The sequence below is a fragment of the Nannospalax galili genome, unplaced genomic scaffold, assembly GCF_000622305.1.
Source record: "Nannospalax galili isolate Female #2095 unplaced genomic scaffold, S.galili_v1.0 scaffold336, whole genome shotgun sequence".
In the NCBI taxonomy this organism is placed as follows: domain Eukaryota; kingdom Metazoa; phylum Chordata; class Mammalia; order Rodentia; family Spalacidae; genus Nannospalax; species Nannospalax galili.
Window position 1 is genome coordinate 481,352 of NW_008343385.1, and position 20,462 is coordinate 501,813.

At 37.9% G+C, this 20,462-nt stretch overlaps 1 protein-coding gene across 3 annotated transcripts in view; it reads right to left on the bottom strand.

The window, feature by feature from the left end:
• Positions 1–851: 851 nt before the first annotated feature.
• The window catches only part of Slc38a6 (solute carrier family 38 member 6), a 66,636-nt gene continuing 47,025 nt past the window's right edge, over positions 852–20,462 (bottom strand). For all 3 annotated transcript variants that reach the window (XM_029566651.1, XM_008839481.3, XM_029566652.1), the window contains 10 exons: positions 19,540–19,622; positions 18,999–19,057; positions 14,667–14,732; positions 14,361–14,414; positions 12,331–12,410; positions 11,701–11,801; positions 3,016–3,140; positions 1,784–1,928; positions 1,498–1,592; positions 852–1,049 (listed from right to left, as the gene is read on the bottom strand). In XM_029566651.1, coding sequence (XP_029422511.1) covers positions 969–1,049; positions 1,498–1,592; positions 1,784–1,928; positions 3,016–3,140; positions 11,701–11,801; positions 12,331–12,410; positions 14,361–14,414; positions 14,667–14,732; positions 18,999–19,057; positions 19,540–19,622 — 889 coding nt within the window. In that variant the 3' untranslated portion in view covers positions 852–968. The remainder of the gene's footprint in view (positions 1,050–1,497; positions 1,593–1,783; positions 1,929–3,015; positions 3,141–11,700; positions 11,802–12,330; positions 12,411–14,360; positions 14,415–14,666; positions 14,733–18,998; positions 19,058–19,539; positions 19,623–20,462) is intronic.

The following is a 20,462-nucleotide window of genomic DNA, read 5'->3' on the forward strand; positions in this document are numbered from 1 at the left end:
CCTCGTTACCACAATCTGGAAGCAACAGAAAGGTCTTCCAAGAGATGAATGGATCAAGAAACTGGTTCATCCATGTAATGGAATATTCAGTGTTAAAAAGAAATGAGCTATTAAATGAAAGAAATCAGTCTGAAAAGGACAATAATACTATATGATCCCAATCACATGGTATTCTGGAAAAGGCAAAACTATGGAGATGGTAAAAACAATGAGAAAACAGCACAGTTTTAAAAACCAAGCTGGGCATCGTGGCACACGCCTTTAATCCCAGCACTTAGGAGGCAGAGGCAGGAGGATCTTTATGAGTTCAAGGCCAGCTTGGTCATAATGAGTTCCAGGCCAGCTGGGGCTACAGGGAGACTCTGTCTCAAAAAAACCAAAAAAAAAAAAAAAAAAAGGTAAGAGCTGGAGGCACTTACCAGAGAAAATGTGCAGAGGTCATATAAGCATGTGAGGAGATGCTCAGTACCCTGTCGTCAGGAATCACAAAGCAGAGATACTACTACACTCCTATTAAATTGTGAAAGCTCAAAAGTGGTTGCCAAGAACGTGCCCTGATGTCAACCGCAGACTTTAATGTTCCAGTATGGAATTATCAGGTAATTACATACATGCTACACTGACATGAGATGTCAATAACAGGAAAAGCCATGGGGGTTGGGGTAGGGAGGTAGATGAAATCCCTTCTCCTCAAAATGTCTAAACACAAGACTACGCTAAAACTATAAAGGCTATTTTTCAAAAGTCTCAAACGGAAGAGTGACTTAAGAGTATTAAGAGCATTGTGAGTTTTCCTCTTTTGGTTAAAATGACTATTTTCCTACTTTCTGCTGTACACTGACATTGCGTCGTTTTTCTGTTAATAATTGCCATAAAAATGCATTTTTCATATAAAGTGCCTTCCAGAATGATTCCTTCCTGCTTATGGAGTTAAATTGTTCTTAACAAGAAAAGGAAAACTGTTTCTTTCATTTGTGACTCCAATCAAAAATAATGAGTGCTAAACTGAAATTCCCAACAAAAATTCCAGTGATGAGCAAAATAAAAGCCTGTGGAAATAAAAAGATAAAAGAACAATTAGGAGGATTTTTTTTTTTAACTTCATCCTTCTTGATAATGTACTGTAATTATTTTTTTGGAAACAGTTTCACCCTGTAGCCCAGGCTAGTCTCAAATTCCCAGCAATTCTTCTGCCTCATGCTTCTAAGAGCAGGGATTACAGGCATGAGCCACCGTGCCTGGCTTCAAATAACTTTATATGTTAAGATATATTGCTGGAGCCAGGAATGGTGGCACAGGCCCACATTCAGGAGGCAGAAGCAGGTGAATGTTAGTCTATATAGCGAGTTCCAGGCCAACTGGTCTATAGTGAGACCCTGCCTTAAACCCCCTCTCCAAATGGTATATTGACTTTTTTTGACATAGCTATAATAATATAAAATGACAAATTATATCTTAAAATGGAAGTCTTAAAAGAAACAGATGAAAACAAGTTACCCCAAGCTTTTTCCATGAGAGAAAATCCTCTCTGCTAAGTTTAAGATAAAATAGTCCTGGGAATACAAAAATCAGGCACGCTGATGTAGTGGCACCTACAAGTCAGGGGGAAAAAAAACAAGTTATTGCTAGATTCAGATGTGAGGCACAGTAACACTTTTATGCCTTTTATTTTTGTGTGTTGGGGCTCAAACATGAGGACTTTGCTCATGCTAAGAAGAGAATATCACTTAGTCCCCTCCCCCAGTCTTTTCATTATGTGTATTTTTTTTAATGGAAAACTTACCAACTATACCAAATACATTTCTAATGTCAGGAACATATATTGCAAGTAAAACAATGATAATATTGAGTGCTAGTGTGGTCAGAGAATGGCGAATCCATGAAAATGGAAAATTGGAGAAAAGTATCATCATTAATGCTTTTCTGGCCTGTGTAGCAGAAAAAAAGAGATTTAGGTACAGGGGGAAGGATCAAAGGCAAAACATTTCCCTTAAGAAACACATGTATAAGTAACAGAGTATCTTTTATTCTAATCCATAAACTATTTATTACACAGTGTTATACAAATAAACCTTCCTGAGTGAGCTTCATAAACATTACTTTGCTTAAAATTCCACACGTAAGTTTCACTGACAATTTTTTTAAGGTTCCATAACTTTTTAAATTACCAGCAATAACACTGTATAATGAAATCACAAAGAATACTTTTCATTAAATTCAACAGAAAAAGAAATCATGACATGGAAAAGAAAGACCATTTACTGTGTTATTTTCTATTATGCTTCATAGCATGTAAATATGAAAAACAGCTTACTACATCTTCCACTGTGAAGGCAGGCAGCAGGCAATCGTAGCCCACAAATGTTTATCTAGCCCCTGCTGGACTCCTGGCCCTGCAGTCTCACAGGGAGGGGCACAAAGACCTGACAGCCCTGTCCTTTAAAAGCTCACTGAGGTACAATCATCATGCAGAAGCATTTCTACTCAGAGCCATGTTTTCCATTTTCTCAGAAATGTTTAAGATTCTTACATATAGCAACTAGATGTGGAATGAAAATCTGTTCTGCCCTTTACTTTCTAGAACAAACAGAATATTTTGACTAAGATTAAACTAGCATGTCTTTGTGGAATCAATCTACAGTAAACCAGTAGGAGCTTATTTTTGCTGACTTGACTTTTTCCTCTTCATGCACATTCTTTTGAAAACAGAATATAGAAAGGAGGAAACCCCCCACCCCCAAAACCTTAGAACTACAGTCTCTAAATTGGAAACAATGCTGTGGGAGAGAGGTAAATCTAAACGAAATCTCAGAAAGCACAAATTAGCTTAGAGGTTCACTATTATTTTTGTTCTTTCATGAGACCAAATGTAAGTATGAGGTCTTTGATCAATGACTTGACAAATGAGTAAGATACACAAGACTAGATGTGATCCAAAAGTTCTAATCTGCAAAGAATTAGTGTTGCCATGTTAGGGAGCCATACGCTAAACAAAAAACCTTTCCGCATACTTACAGGGAAGTGGATTAGAGGCACTGTCAAAAGCACAGCAAACAGTATGCATAACTTCACAGTCATGACAACAACATCTTGTGGCAAATATTTACTATAACTGTGTAGTAATTCTGACTCCACTTTGTCTGTAAATTAAAAAAAATAAAGATCACATTATAAACTAGGTACCAAAATATCAACAACCGCAAAATTATTTCCCATTGCACTAATGGATCTTAATAGATTTGACTTCCCATTCTCAAAGCCATTTCTAGCCTTTTTCTTCCTATACTATGAAATACAAAGACATTTTCTTAAGATGTATACGCCTTTAAAAATTTATTTTATTTATTCATTAATTTTTTTTATTGAAGGTTTTATTTTTAATGCATATTTTATTGAATTTTTGTGGATTTCATACATTTAAATCATATTTAGACCTCCCCTATCTGCACCCCTCCCATAGCCCACCCACAGGACTTCACACATTCTGTCTCCTATGTTAAAGCCTATGGAGTCAAGTTGTGTACCCAGCTGTCTCTCAGTGTGAGTTCATCTGCTGGAGCCTGTTCAGCCTATCTAGCATTGCTCCCTTAAAGATCATCTCTCACCCAGCAATGATCAGTTGCCAATAGGTCCTCTGCTAGGGTTGGGGCCTCCTGTCCATGTCCCCAGTTCTATGCTGGTTTTTATCTGGTTGAGTTTCCATGGGTCTTGGGACATTTATTTTTTATGTATTTATGGGTGTGGCTGTGCACGTGCTGCAGCACACGTGTGAAGGTCAGAGGATAACTTTCAGAAGTTAGTTCTCTCCTTCCACCATGTGGGTCCTAGGAATCAAATTGAGGTCCTAAGACTTGGTAGCAAGCACCTTTACTTGCTAAGCCACCTCACCAGCCCATATACACTTTTAAAAAGTCTTCTGGTGAACTTTTAAACCAGGACAGGCAGAACCTCCAAAATTTGGAAAATAAATTTGTATTTAAAAATATCTCCTTAGGGGGCTGGAGAGATGGCTCAGCGGTTAAGAACGCCGGTTGTTCTTGCAGAAGACCCGGGTTTGAATCCCGGCACCCACATGGCAGTTAACAACTGCCTATAACTCCAGTTCCAGGGGATCCAACAGCCTCTTCTGTTCTCTGTGGGCATTTCACAACACAGGTGCACTTACCTACATGCAGACAATACACGCATACGCATAAAATAAAAGTAATAAATAAAATATTAAAAAAAAATCTCCTTAGGGGCTGGAGAGATGGCTCAGTGGGTTAAGAGTAGTGGTTGCTCTTCCAGAGGACCTAGGTTTGGTTCCCAGCACCCATGTGGCAGGTATCAACTGTAACTCCAGTTCCAGAGGATTTGATGCCCTCTTCTAGCATCTGCTGGCAATTCACAACATACTGGGTGCACTTTTACACATGCAAGCAAAACACTCCACTATATAAAAATAAATGTAAAAAAATTTTTTCAAAGATTAAAAAAAAATCTCCTTAGCTGAAAATGGTGATACAGTCCTTTAATCAAACCACTGGGGAGGCAGAGGCAGGTGGATCTCTGTAAGTTACAGGTCAGCCCAGGGCTACATAGTGAGATCCTATATCAAACAAAACAAAAAACTGGGGCTGGAGAGATGGTTCAGTGGTTAAGGGCACTGACTGCTCTTGCAGAGGACCTGGGTTCAATTCCCAGCACCCACATGGCAGCTATAAACCATCCTTAACTCCAGTTCCAGGGGAATCTGAAGCCCTCTTCTCACCTCTGCGGCATTGCATGACATGGGTGCACTCACATACAGGCAGGCAATACAGTCATACACATAAAATAAAAATTAATAAATAAAAAAACCCAAAAACAAAAACAAAAAAACCCTTAGAATTTGTCCATAATGAAAGGGTTTGAACACTTGTGTTGTAAACTGCTTTCATGGGCACTGCTGAATTTGGTCCTTATGGTAACAATATGAGATAGACGGGCTCAAAAGTGCTAAGATAACATGAAGGGCCAGAGCAGAACACCTCATGATTTGTGGTAAAGTCTTCCTTAAATACTACAATGTTTTCTAAGATTTCATAGTGTTTTGTGCATATTACCAGCTTTGTTCACTTTCATTTTTCATAAAAGAGAGGATGAAGTATTAGGGAAACAGCTTGTTCAGCAAGTTAGGGTGTCAACCAGGGACAGGAATGATAGATACTGACCAGTTTTTGCTTCACAGTTTCCTTCTAGTCACATAGTTTCCCTCACCCAGGACACCTGAGGAGGAGTGAGGGTGTTCAAAAACACTACACCTCAGTACCTGTGGACAAAGATCAATCTGGACTCAAAATAGAATGGTGCTTTTTAATGTGAGAGTATGGGTTTTAGAAAGAATGCTTTGGAAGAAATAGAAAAATTAAATGTACCTCTGTTCTGAAGGGACTTAAAAATCTGAAGAGGAGATAAGAGGGCACATAGACATAATAGGAAATGTGTACACACATGCATGATGAGAGACACGCACACATAATAGAAAGTGTGTATGCACTTACATGATTAAGAGGACATGCGGACTAATAAAAAGTGTGTATGCACATACATGATAAGAGGACATGCAGACATAATAATGTGTATGCACATACATGATAAGAGGACATGCGGACATAATAGAAAGTGTGTATGCACATACATGATAAGAGGACACACGGACATAATAGAAAGTGCATACACACATACACGATAAGAGGACATGCGGACATAATAGAAAGTGTGTATGCACATACATGATAAGAGGACACGTGGACATAATAAAAAGTGTGTACGCACATACATGATAAGAGGACACATGGACATAATAGAAAGTGCGTACGCACATACACGATAAGAGGACACGCGGACATAATAAAAGTGTGTACGCACATGCACGATAAGAGGACACGCGGACATAATAGAAAGTGTGTATGCACATACATGATAAGAGGACACATGGACATAATAGAAAGTGCGTATGCACATACATGATAAGAGGACACGTGGACATAATAGAAAGTGCGTATGCACATACATGATAAGAGGACACGCAGACATAATAGAAAGTGTGTACGCACATACACGATAAGAGGACACGCGGACATAATAGAAAGAGTGTACGCAAATATATAAAAGGCAGGTCTAAAAAGAGCGCTTGATAATTCTAAATTGAGACAAGATAATGTTCAAATCCCAGTACTTACCAGTAACTCCTGAGGCTTAGTTCCTAACACATGGACCCAAAGAATTACTTACTGAGCACATGAAATGAGTCCCTACATGTGCTGACATTCAAAGATGTGGGAGAAATGACTCTAGAAGCAAGATGTAGCACCAGAAGCTTGAAGTGGCAAAGGGAATATGTGTCTAAGAAAGTGAATGTTCCCATCAGCACTGAGATACGGTATGCAGGAGAGCAGAGGGGAGTAGGTGCGAGGGCCCACATGGCACTGAACATTCGGCCTTGGTATCCATCTGCAGGCCAGGGTGCAGTAATGACTAATGAAGATATGATGGTTACTTTCAGTTCTGAACTTGATGAGCTCTAGAACTGCCTGGGAGAAGTGCCTCTGGGCATGCCTGTGGAGATTATCTTGATTAGGTTAACTGAGGTGGGAAGACTCAATGGTAGATGGCATCATTCCCTGGGGTGGGAATGTAAGCTAAGCATAAGCCTTCATTGCTCTCTGCCACCCCCTCCCTCCCTCCCTCCCTCTTCCTCTCAGCTTCTTGACTGTAGGTATGATATGACCAGTTCCTGCCATTGTGCCTTCCCTGCCACGATGGACTGCAACCTTGAACTGTTAGCCAAAACAAATCCTTTCTTCTTTAAGTTGCTTTGCTTAGGTATGCTGCTGCAACAATGAGGACTGTGACTAAGAGGTGTGTGCTATGACCCAAATCACACACAATGACAGACTGGAAGGCAAGCACCTGAAGCATAGCAAACAGAAAGCTGCCCTCAAAAGCACCAAGAAGTAGGGAAACTCAACTACACTACCAATCATAGATTGGGGCGGGGGAGGGGGGAAGAATCATCTCTGATGCTATAGACAAGGTTTATGCAATGCAGAGCTAGCAGACTAAGTAGAAGAACTGGGAAGAACCAAGAAATCTGGATTCTATTTCTAAACCTGTGAGATACTTGTAAGTCTTTGGAGAAATACAGCAAACTTTTATTTCCATTTTCTGAATCATAAAAGGAGCTATTAACACTTCTTGCTTAACAACCTTGTAGACATTAAAATCGCCTGGTTATTATGCAATATTTGGGCACGGAGCTGCTCACCAAGGAGTACTTTTGCTCTTTAACATCTGTAACTAGAGCCAATATTGTTAAATGTGGGTAGATATTTACAGATCCCTTTTATCTAATAGAACCTAGATATTAACTAAACCTTAAAGCTATGAATAAAAAGATTCCAAGCAGCTCCAGAAGCCCTCAGAACTATAGATATCCCACATCTACTTTCTATTTTCCCAGGGTGAAAACCTTCCAAGTTAGCCATCCTGTGAGGCTGAGCCTTAACATGAAAAGAGAGGACCACACTTCTCTGGACTCCGACAAATTCACAAATCTCAGCAAGGACCTGATGGTGATCACTGCAAGTCATTTGTACTACTGAATCAGGTGGCCTGCTGAAGATACCCATATAGAGTTCATGAAGATTTCCACCAAGCAGCAGAAAAAACACTGGCTGGTGCTTAGAATGCCGCCCTTTTTGGTGTGACAGGCTACTTTACCTCTCTAGGCTATAACTACTCATTAAAAAAATTAAAAGCTTAAACTTCTGGCTAGGTCGCTAGACAAAAATAGGCTCAACTAGGAATTTCCTTTTATCACGGACAGCTCTAGTTAGACAATTTAAAAAGACAGGTTTTTAAATTTTTTTGGTTTATTTTTATTTTATGTGTATGAATGTTTTGCTTGCATGTATGTAAGTGTACCATGTGCATGAAATGCCAGAAGAGTGAGTCAGATGCTCTGGAACTGAAGTTACAGATGGTTGTTAGCCACCAGGTAGATGCTGGGAACTGCACCTAGGTCCTGTGAGGAACAAATCAGTATCTGCGCCTTCTGTCTTTGGAGGTGTTATCACCTATTACCATATGATTTTTATTAGCTGAGCATTTCTCCATTATATAAAATTTGGACACTAAAGAACTGGCATTATGGAAGAGGGATTAATAAATTAGAGGCACCCTACCAGCTTTACTTGATAACAAGGTAAATCCCTCTCTAGGAAACATTTCATTTGTATACTGAAAACCTGGAGATTCATGTTTAAGCAATAACAATGGATGGATGACAAACAGATAGACACAGATAAGACAGAGGCTTAAGTGAGCCAGGTTTTCCAAAAGTTCATTTTAACTAGAACTTAAGGATGAAGGAAAACTGTTTGAGTTCTACAGCTTAATTTAGAAGGCAGTATATTGTTGAAAGCACTGGATTTGGAGAAAGACAAATAGGATTCAAACCTCTGTTCCATTATTTATTATCTGAAGGTACTGGTCTAACTACTCAGCCTAAATAAACGTATCCAAGTTGTTGTAAGGATTAAGTGAGGCAATACATGTAAAATACCTGACACTTGTTAAAATGTTAGCTCACCAAGTATGTCAGCTTTCAACCCTCTCTACCTCCCTTCTACTATAAGCTTTCTTTGTTATGATTTAATACAGCTCCTAAGCACCTAATCATTCTTGGGGTTCACACGACTATTTCTCAGTCATCCTAGTATTGGTAATTGGAGGTTTCTTCCAGGTAGTCTACTTATCTCCAGGGAGGAGAAGGAGATCAGTACTTGTTGGACTTTTCTCAGTGTTGAAGATTCCTAAAAATAATGCAGGTTGAGTATTCCTAGTTTCAAATTTCAAAACATGAAATATTCTGAAATTCAAAACTCACTGGCACAACAGGCCTATAGTCTAAGATCTCAAAGATTCATAAATCTGAAACATTTTTAGTGCTAAGAATTTCAGGTAAGTGATCATCAGTAGTGTTTATATTAGGTGACAACTAGAATTTAAACAATATATGCACAGTGATTCTGCTGCACTCTATCTTTCTGTACACCAAGAATTCCAGCTTCAGTATCTTAGTGATGCAGAAAAGTCCAAGTTCACAAGTCTCTTAAAAACTAACAAACCCAACAACCAAAAATACAACACATGTATTTCAAAAATTTTGTTTTCTTGCTGTTCAAAAAAGTCTGACAATCTGTTTTCCCTGTTGTTACAGCTGTTGGGCAGGGCACTGTGCTCAAACTGGAAATAATGCTTTTCTGGATAGTGTATTCCGAGCTCTTGCTTCTCTCATTCTATAGCAGTGTAATACTCAAGACTTAGCTTAGTGGAATGGCCTTTATTACTAGTAACATAACAAGAGCCAGGGAAATAAGGAATATATAAAACTGTAATTATCTCTCATGCAGTAATCTTCATGGTAACACAACATAAACTGTAACTATCCTATTTAAACTGTTAAATTAAATTAATTGTTTTCTTAAAAATATTAAGAGGTGGGACTGGGGGGATGGCTCAGTGGTCAAGACTGTGTTTTGCTCTCTTAGGACCTGAGTTCTGTTCCCAGCTTACAAACTAAGTCCAGCTCCAAGGACTAACACCCCAACACCTCTGGCCTCCGTGGGCACTTGTAGTCACATATACCTCCCACCCATATAGCCATAATTAAAAATAATAAATCTTTAAATTAAAAAAAATGCTTTAGAAAAAAAGTTGGTGTGCTGGCACGCTTTTGTAACCCCAGCACTGGGGAGGCAGGGCAGGCAGTTTCCCTAGGTTTGCTGACTAGCTAGTCTAGTCCACTTGGTAAGTTCCAGGTCAAGTGAGAGACCTTATCTGAAAAAAACCAAAGTGGATGGCTTCTGAGGAACAATATTCAAGGTTGTCCTCTGACCTCCACACATGTGTACACACATGCACTTGAGTATACATACAGCCAGAAAACTAATTAGAAGCATAATGTTAAAAAGGATCCTGAAATTATGAGCAAATTACAATAATAATGATGATAGTAATATACAGCTAGAAGTAGCATTTAGGAAGGACTATTATGTGCCAAAGAGTATAACAGGCATTTTACACAGAACTGATTTCTGCCTCTGTATAACCTTTGCAGTTATCCCCATGTTACAGATAAGTAGATGAGATACTGCAAGGTGACATTTCCCTTCAAGGTCATCCAGGTAGTGAGGGTAGAGGAGCTATGTGAACCAGATTTGTTGGATTCAAACCCGTACTCTTCTCAATGGGTCCAGGGCTCAAACCTGAAATGTGTACAAACCCATCAAGCCAGATGAGTCACTAACAACTAAATGTCACCCCAGCAGAACAACCACTGAGTTGAAGTTATTGTAAAAGCATTTATTATCTGAAGAATACATTAAGAATTGGGAAAACTAAGTGGAGTGTGCTTGTTTGTGAACTTTGCTTATATTTTTGTTTCTTTTTTCTTTCTTTTGTCTGAAGTTCTTGTTGAAGAACCCAACATACAACACAGGAAAAATTTCCAAAATAAAGAGAATCTTACTTTTACTTTATAAAATCTACAAGTGTCATTAAGAAATCAGGGAGGCCGGGTGTGGTGGCGCATGCCTTTAGTCCCAGCACCTGGGAGGCAGAGGCAGGCGGATGTCCGTGAGTTCAAGGCCAGCCTGGTCTACATAGTGAGTTCCAGGCCAGCTGGGGCTACAGGGAGACCCTGTCTCAAAAAGGTTAAAAAAAAAAAAAAAAAAAGAAAGAAAATCAAGGAGAAAGGCCCTGATGCATCAAAGGCTGTACACTTGCTTAATCACACACTGTGAGAAGGAAGTCTAGAGGCAGAGGTGTCTGACAGCTCAGCGAATAATTAGAACATACTGTAAGATCTTTTCCTTTCTCAAACTGCTCTTTCACAATTTATTAATAAGATGATTTATTCCCCTAACTCTTAAGCTTCTGAACTAGAGTCTAACATACTGAATATGCAATTTAAAAAACCAATAGCTTTAAGCTTGAAATTTTATACAATTTTTAATATTTTATTGTTTTTATTTTTAATTTTTATGTGTGTAAGTGTACCATGTCATGAAATGTCCATGGAGGTTAGAAGAGGGTGTCAGATCCCCTCGAACTTGCTACCAACAGCTGTTAGGTGCCATGTGGGTGCTGGGAACCAAACGTAGGTCCTCTGTAAGAACAGCCTGTGCTCTTAATTGCTGAGCCATCTTTCCAGTTCCCTAAATTTTATATAAATGTTTAAGAAAAATTCCAGGTGGAGATATGGCTCAGTGGTTAAGACCAAGTACTGGTCTTGCAGAGGACCTGAGTTCAGTTTCTAGCATCCATGTTAGGCAGCTCACACCACCTTAACTCCAGCTCCAGGGGGCTCCAACACCCTCAATCTGGTCTCTGTGACATCGTGTTCATATGTGCAAACCCACATTCAGATACGCAGATATATATATACACACATAATTAAAAATAAAATCTTAAAAAAATAACTTTTTTATACGAAGTCATTACTCTTAAGCTTGATTTACCTTTCTAAGATAAAAAGGAGGCCACAAGAGCTCCCACAATACTGAAATGTGGCATGAACCAATTAATTTACTAATGAAAGGCAGAAAAAAATTACAGTCATTTGTGCGATCATCTGTATGTCCTTTGTCACCTATAATCAAAGAATACACTTACCATAAAAAGTGAGGTATCCAAAGAGTGCAGATATAAAGTAAATGAGGAAACTTAAAGCAACTGCTGTATTGGTTACATTCTGCATTCTTGTCTTTGAGGGGCTAAAAGACAAAAACAGCCAAAATTGACAAAATTGGTGATCTGAATTATATCTAAAGAAACAAGTATCTCAAGTTGGGCGTGGTGGGTGCACGGCTGTAGTCCTAGCACTTGGGAGGCAGAAGCAGGCAGATCTCTGTGAGTTCAAGTCCAGCGTGGTCTACATAGTGAGTTCCAGGCCAGCTGAGGCTACAGGGAGACCCTCTTTCAAAAATAGTAAAAACAAAACAAAACAAAAAACCCCAAGTATCTCTCAAGCTAGTCAGAAAGATTCCTCAGTCAATCTCTAGTCTATCAATTACTACACACCAGAATGCATAAACTTGAGATTCATAGAAAGATGATATTTCCAGAAACATTTTCAACATGGACAGATTAACTCTTGGTTGCTTTGTTTTGTTTTTCAAAACTAACATTTTGAATCCAGTGATGAAAGGAAAGGGTTCATAAATGAGAATGTGATTTAAAACTGGATGCTACAAGGAGCAAAAAGACACAACACATTTAAAACATTCCAGGATCCTACAGTACCTTTGAAGTTCACAGTATATGGGCAATATTGAGGTATGGCAGAGAAATGAAAAGGCCATGGTTGGAATGGCATAAACACTCTGAAAAAAAGTTGAAAAAGACAAAAAGTATTAAATTCTATTCTACTGAGACCATTTTTATTTGACAACAGACTCAATTCTTTTTTTAAAATTACATTTTTATTTACTTTGTGTATGTGGGAGGTAGGGTATGCCTGTGTCACCGAGAGCTTGTGGAGGTCTCTCCTTCCACCATGAGGGTCCCGAGAATTGAACTCAAGTCATCAGTTTTAGCAGCAGGTGCCTTTACTCACTGAGCCATCTTGATGGCTCAACAGACTAAATTATTTTTAAAAAGCAATTTGATTAGATTTATTTAGTCTTTCATGAATAGTCTCTTTATTAGTTATTTTAAGAGAGACACATCTATGGTCACCAGCAAATATTGTACTTGATAGTTGGCATGGCTTTATTAGTCAGAATAGTTTTTGACTGGCTTCTCCTATCACGCTTCTTTATTATGGTTGCCACTTCTACATTGCTTAGGAAATATAAAAATAATTTAGGCAAGATAAAAAACAGCTACATTTTAGAAACATTTTTTATTTAATTTTCAGTCACTCTTAATGCATGCACGATTTAAATACATCTTATTACACTACACAGCAATAATCACTAATGCTTTTGAAGCTGCTTTCACTAACTCAATCCAAATAAATACTAAAAATAGAAATGACATTTTTGTACTGCCAGTATCTTTGATCATGATCTTCTTAAATGAGAACATCATTAATTCTATACCTAAAAACCTCTATGGAATCCTGTGCAATATATAAACCCAAGATTTAAAAAAAGTTATTAAAATACTTAACAAGAGCCAGAGAAAACTATAAAGTCGAAAAAGTTACCATCTAAATGAAAGTATTCTGTTTTTAGCAAATGGATGGTGATGATTTATTTTCTCTTTTCTGCTCTAAAAATACTTCTCTTTAGCTGGCTTGGGCTCCTCACCAAAAGAAGTTCCAGATGAAGACCTATCTGGGGATGGAATGCCCAAGAAGCTTTGTTTCCTGCGCTCGATTAGGGGAATGGGAGTTTAATTCACAAATTATCTATTTCATATATTGCTCAATTTCCTGCCATGTCAATTACCCTACCTAGATCTTTAAGGCACAGAGAGGTCTTTACCATGTGAAACATGTGGTAACTTCCCTTGTAGGCTTGAGAGACATTTCTTTGTTAAAAACTAGGAATAAAAAGGAAAGTTTTGTCTGGAGGAATAACCACGTTAACACTCTATACTAACAGCATTGTGCTTGAGTGGAGGAGATTCTGGTGTCTGGACCTACAAACAAAGCATTCAGCAGAAAGAGTAAGTATAGAGGCAGAGATGCCCAGGAACAGGGAAGACGAGCTTTCTACAAGAGCCAGAGCAGAAACCATGCAGGTCACAGTTTCTGTCTTCTCTGCTCATGCTCCAGGCTCTTGCAGGCATTTCCAGTACCTATGGCTTTTGGAGAAGGCACAGGGACCTGATCCTCTAGTCTTTGCTCCAAGCATCATAAATTTTCCCTTTGGAATGCTGTTCAGAAGGTATGTTGGCAGTACTCAATTGCTGCTCCAATGATGAGGCTGTTTAGCTATGTACCAAAGTTCTCACAGGGGAGGAGTTTCTGATGTAATTGGCTATTTAGCTTTACAAGTCCAGAGAGCAACAGGAAGACTGAATCCACAGAGGACCTTATTGGCCAGACCAGACATTTGGTAAATCTGTTCTTTTAGGCAGAGGCCCATTTAAAACAGGCTCCATTTAAAGGCATGCCAAGAGAAAGAAAAGAGAAAGGAGACTGTTTTGTAATGGGCCACCCTATGTTAATAATATTATTCTTCTGGTAGGCAATCCTATACTTAGCACTTCCATGAAAATTAACTAGTTACAGGTACAAAGACCTAAGAGACCCTGCTACACAAATCTCTTAAAACTTGAAATGTGAAAAATCAACCCAAAGTATCTGTTAATAACTTACACACCTCTTTGGAGAAATGAAAGAGCTTTGGTTTACAATCATCTGTAGCATTTGAAATCTGTTTAAGAGTATTGAGGAGAAAAAGAGAAACCAACAGTTATTAAAAGTCAAAATATATCAACAAAATGATTAATTTATTATTACTAGGCTTCAAATCAAATTATTAGTAGGCTTTCAAATCAAATTACTTCAAAGCAAAGTTCTAAAATGCAACTTAGCCATTACTTTTTTATTAATTGGGAAGAAAAGGACATCTTCCATTTCTTTTTTAGTTTAAAGTTAGATATTAAAAAAAGCTAAAAAGTATTACCTGGAAGAATTTCTCTATGTAATTTAAGGTCAGAGGACAAGGAAGGGACCATTTTTTAACTATTACCTGTAAGAGTGAATACAAGGAGCACTCAGGTTATTTCTAATAAAGTTCCAGCAAGTTCTTCAGCTAGGAAACATGACTTTAAATAATGCCAAACAAGTGACTAAGAGAAGATTCCCTGCTGATATGATTTTCCCCCAGACAGAATGTGGTCAGCCTCTAACATGGCTGCCTATGTGGAAGGGCATGGCAGAGGGTGCTCTACATCTGTCTGTTCAGTGGAGATCTCTCCTGAGATTTTGCATCAGTTTTCAAAATTCCAACAGTATCTTGGCATTTTTTTTAAAAAAGGTACAACTCAAAAAGGGAACACGTTTTGAGTGATAATTGTATAAGAATATGATTCTTGTATCAGTAGCAGACAGAGAATAGCCACAGCAGTTTTGGGAATGCAGGCAGAAATGAGTAGACTTTTATACAAAGAGCAACCTCAGGGATTTCTGATTAAGTACTTGCACCTCTTTACTTTTCCAGACTTGTATTATTTTTGGTGACTGTGGAGAGAGAAGAGCTAGGGAATTCCAGCTAGTAAATTTTTTTTAATTAAAAGAAATCTAGAGGGAAACCGTTTCCCAGAAACTATCAATGAAAATGTCTGACGGTTTTACTCTTAATTGTGGCCATCCTTTTCCTAGACCCACAGTTGTGGCTGTGTCAACACTGGCATTGTTACCCTTGTTGCAGGCTCATAATTACTCTGTAAATGTTTGCTCCAGGCTAAATCCCAGCATACAAAGGGGCAAGAGAGAATAAAGAGAGCATTTGTCCTTTGTAGGAGACCAGTAAGTAAATGCTATTTCTATTCCTATTTGGAATTTATCTAGTTTGGAATTTTAACAAATTCAATCAAAATTTTATACAGTAATAAATCTAAAGAAAACACAGACTTTTAGGACTTAAAAGTCAGTTACAATTTAAAATCTCAATAAGAAAAAAAAAAGGGAGTTCTAAGGATAAACATGGAATTTCTGAGCAAGTTTTCAATACAAAATCAAGTTGAATGATCAACTTACCAAGCAAAAAAATCAAAAGCAAGACTCTTAGCTTAGCCTTTTTTTTTTTCCTGAAAAGTTTCAAAGAAGGGGACAGAGTGTGAGGGAGAAGCTAGAAAAGCAAGGCCATTTCTGGTCTATCTCTGGTGCTGCTCCAAATTCAGTATCTCAAGTTTATCCTTATTAACTGGTGCCTTTATTGAGTACTTGCTGTGTACCAGGTCTCTGCCTCTTAAACTAGCCTTAATAAGCTCCACACATGAGCTCTACTGTCTCTCTCTCTTTGTCATCTGCTATTTACAATCCTTCAAATCAAAACCTTTGCAAATAGTGCTCCAAAATACAACATAACTGATATTTCATTGATTAGAACCTGATTTTATATTAACATAAATTCAGTTACTATAGCTAATTTCTGTGCGAAGGTCCACCCCACCTTCAAACCTGCATGGTGGAATGGGGTTGCCAGAGATGCTGTCCTACAAAGCAGAAATGCAGATGAGGAATGGACAGAGACCTAACAGCAAAGAAGAAAGAGCCACAGGGAGTTCTTGCTTGGGCTAAAGACAAAACATGGTAAGAAAATAACTCTGGGTGAGGAAAAGATAAAAAAAAAAAACAAGGTTAAGTATTAAAAATACTTATCCACTGCACAAAAGGCCCCCCCTCCTCCTCCCTGCTCCGAGTCCTTCCCTTCTTTCCAGGCCAGCTCAAATCCCTTCCAAATCCCTCTTTAGCGCTCAGTAATCCCTCTCTCCTCTCAGCGCCAGTGACTCTTATTCTGAAGTGACAAATCAGTACTTCATTATGTTGATCTCCATGTTTTTCTAACAAGCTGGGGTTCACTCTCCTAGACTGACAGAGCTCTCCTACTAGACTGTCTGGACTGTGGTGTCGAGGAGAAATGTCTACCTCTCCTCATGCCTAACAAAGTGCTCAGTTGAAGGAAAGGCTCTGCCTAAAATCTGAAAAAAGTTCTGAATTTTGATATTGACTTATTGAAATACTACTTAAAATACTAATCTGTACTTAAGACAAAACTTTTGGAAAGAATGTCAATGTATTTGGGTATCAAGGTGACCAAAAGATAAGTTTAAAACAAAACAAAAAAAAAAAGGGTAAAGGCATTTGGTTATTGTCATTTTGCACTATAGCTAAAATGAAATTTATTTAAAAAATATAGATATTTTAGGGAGGGAAAATAAGGATCTAGGGGGCTGGAGGGTGAGATGGCTCAGTGGTTAAGAGCACTGGTTGCTCTTGCAGATGACCCAGGCTCGATTCCCAGCACCCACACAGTGGCAACAATCGTAACTCCAGTTTCTGGAGAATCCAATGCCCTCTTCTGACCTCTGAGATTTGTAAGCATTACAATAAATACAGAATGGGGGCATTATTTTCATAAGGTTTCTACTGCAGAGATCTGTACTGGATTGAAACTTATCAGCTATGACAGAAATGAGAACTGTAACAGACACATCATAGCAATACATTCCACCTGCTTTAAGTTATTGACTATGAGAACTAAGTCACTCCTACCTATGAAATGCTTGGCTGGCCACTTACATCTATGAAAGGGAAACGCAGCATGTTATTGATACTCATTTTCTTTAAGATCCATGCATTTCTATATGTATGCAGGACACCTTTTAACCATGTAGATTCTTCTCAACAATCAACTAATGATGAAAATATTTACTATTTCTCTCTTAAAAATGAAGCCTGAAAACTATATATTCAGTTCATTATTTGGAAGACCTGAGTCAGACAACTGGGTTGGGTGAAGGGATAATTTTAATGTAAATTCAACAAATGATTGAATACAAATATTGTTACTATTTTCATAGTCTCCAGAACACTCCTTCAAATATAAATGCTTATTGAAAGTGAAATCAGGGTCACTTGCACTTATTTTTAAATAATTTAAAGTTGTTTTGTCCTGTGTCTCAGAAGATGGTTTAACTGAAAATAAATGTAATACAACACTGATTGATGTGTGTATGTGGCTGCATGTTTGTGTGGCAGCAGTATGTGCTCATGTGTGTATATACCTATGAAGGCCAGATTCCCAAGGAGCCATTCACCCTGTTTTCTGAGACAGATCTCACCTACTGGCCTAGAGAACACTGAGTAGGAGTAGGCCAGGCTGGTCACTGAGAGCACTGAGTAAGCGAAGGCCAGATTGGTCAGAGAGCCCCAGAGAGCTACTTGTCTCTACCTCCGTAGCACTGGCATTCAAGCGTGTGCCATGGTGCCCAACTTTCTGCATGGGTTCTGGGAGTCTAACTCAAGCCCTCATATTTGCAAGGCAATTATTTTATTGACTGAACTATCACCCCAGCTCAGAGGCTGTTTTGACAGCGTTGACGTCCGGCTTTATAACCTGGCTTAACTACTGATGTGCTGTCTTGTTCTTATGTGTGGAATTTTTCCTTGATTCATTTATCAAGTATTAAAGAGGAGCCTAAATGTTTAAAAGACAGATATTTGGGACATGTATATTTTTGGGCAAATCTAAAATGTTTAGTTCTAGTTAAGGTTTAATATTTAGATACTTGCTATGCAATAAATGACTATGCAATGAAAAAAAGTTTTTAAAATAATCTGTATATAATGTATCATCTGCCTTAGAAGAATTAAAAGGGCATAAATTCAAACTCCTTTTATCCTTATATTAGCATATTTTATAAATATAAGAGAAATTAATTACCTGATATTTTTCTAGTATAAAAAATAAGACAGTTTAAAAGAATATATTCCACAAATGAAGAAAAGTATTCCCAATACTATCTTTACAAGAACATTTCTATGCTGAATAACCAGAGTTTATAGGATTAAATTCATATGCCCCAGTTGTCCTTAGAGGATTTCAATCATCAAGTGTCAGAAACTCTCATTTCATTAATGGAATAAAGTTTCAAAATTAAGATGTCTGGTGTTAAACTGATAGTACAGATAGTTCAGAGCTCTAGTGATTCTCCACAGAGCACGGGTCATGTACCTACACATGCAGTCTACTCCATCTGGAGCGTCACCAAAAGTGGTGTGCTTTCCTCTCTAGTTAACCACAAGGGAGACTAAATTTGAAATGCTGTTCTAAACTTCTTCAAAATGGATGTAACAAATATTTCTGTGAACAAGTTAATTTTTTTCATAAAAAACTGCTTTTAAATGATACAAAATGGGATACCCTTGCACAGCACAAAACAGAATTAAGTCTTTAACACGAGTCCCATTTTAGTGACAAAATAAGCAAAGCATTATAATTGAAACTTACCACAAGAGCAAAGAACACCATAAAGAAAAATGATAAACTACTTGTGTAGCCAAGAAAGCCTGTAAAATAAAGGTAAAATAAAAAGCAATTTATAAGGAAAGTGATCCTAACTTATGACTAAAGCTATACATCCTGGGCATGTTTTCTATTACAGTGCTTGGTATCTGGGGCTTAGGGCTCAGAATAACAACATTCCAACTATCTGTCACAGATCATTTATGTAGCTCTGTACAGCAGAATTGAAACTGGCTTACCACTAATGGTACACTGTAAGGAAAGGCTGCTCTTTAATGTTCCGCTGTAAAGACTTTATTTTAGTGGAGCAGACAAAATACAACTGCAAACCAAGTAATAGGTTAACAAGGCAGGGCTGAGGCCTGGACAACCCAAAGCAAGGCCAAGTTTAAAATTATTCACCACCACCACCCTTCTCCTAAAAATATGGTACTAGGAAGCTTAAAAGATTCTTAATCTCCAACCCCCCCTTCTCTCTCTCACTTTCCTTTAAAAAAAAATCATATGTTCTTTTCCAAAGACTTACCTATTTTGGGAAGAAGTGCAAGAGGGAGCACAATGCCAACACAAATGATGATTAGTAGTGTCTGTCCATCAAGATACCAAGACCTATTAGAAAAACAGATCTGTTTTAGGCGCAAGACTCATTTAATGTTTGTTCTAACACATACACACACACACAGACACATAGACATATAGAATGCAATCACCCTAACAAAAAGACCTACTTCCTTTTGTTAAGTGTTCTTAGGAGACCCTTTTATTCTTAGTCATAAATTTACATTTAGGAAATGTATTGCAATAATGTTGGCATAAGCCTATAATCCCAGGAGCTGGGGGGTGAGGCAAGAAGATCAAGAGTTTGAGGACAGTCTGAACTACATGGTGAGACCTTGTCTCAAAAAAAGAAAAAACAAACAAACAAAAAAACCCACTGAACCCAAATAACAAAACCCCCCAATGAGATGCTATTTTTTTTTCAGCTACCAATATAACACGTTTAAAACAAGATAGTAATCAATGCTGGTGAGGAGTGCTGAGGTGTGCCAAACACTGGTGAAAGTGTAAACTGCATAAATTACCTCATGGAATGCAGTTTGGTGATAGATGCTGAGTCTTCCGATAATCATGCCCTATAACACTTATAAAATACTATTAAAACATGAAAATACCAGCAATAAGATCAAAGATTTTTATTCAAAGTATTTACTGAAAACACTTAAAATAGTAAAAAATTAAAATAGTGAAAACTGGAAGCAAATATCTAATACCACAACTGAAAAAATAAATATGATGAATATTCAGTAGGCATTATGTGTGTGCAGTCTGACACTACTTTGAGAAAAACTATAGCTACTATTAAGAGTGGAGAGGAGCTGAATGTACTGTTTTGTCTCTAGGTGACAAAACAATGAATAATTTTTCCTCCTTATAGTTTTCTATATTTTT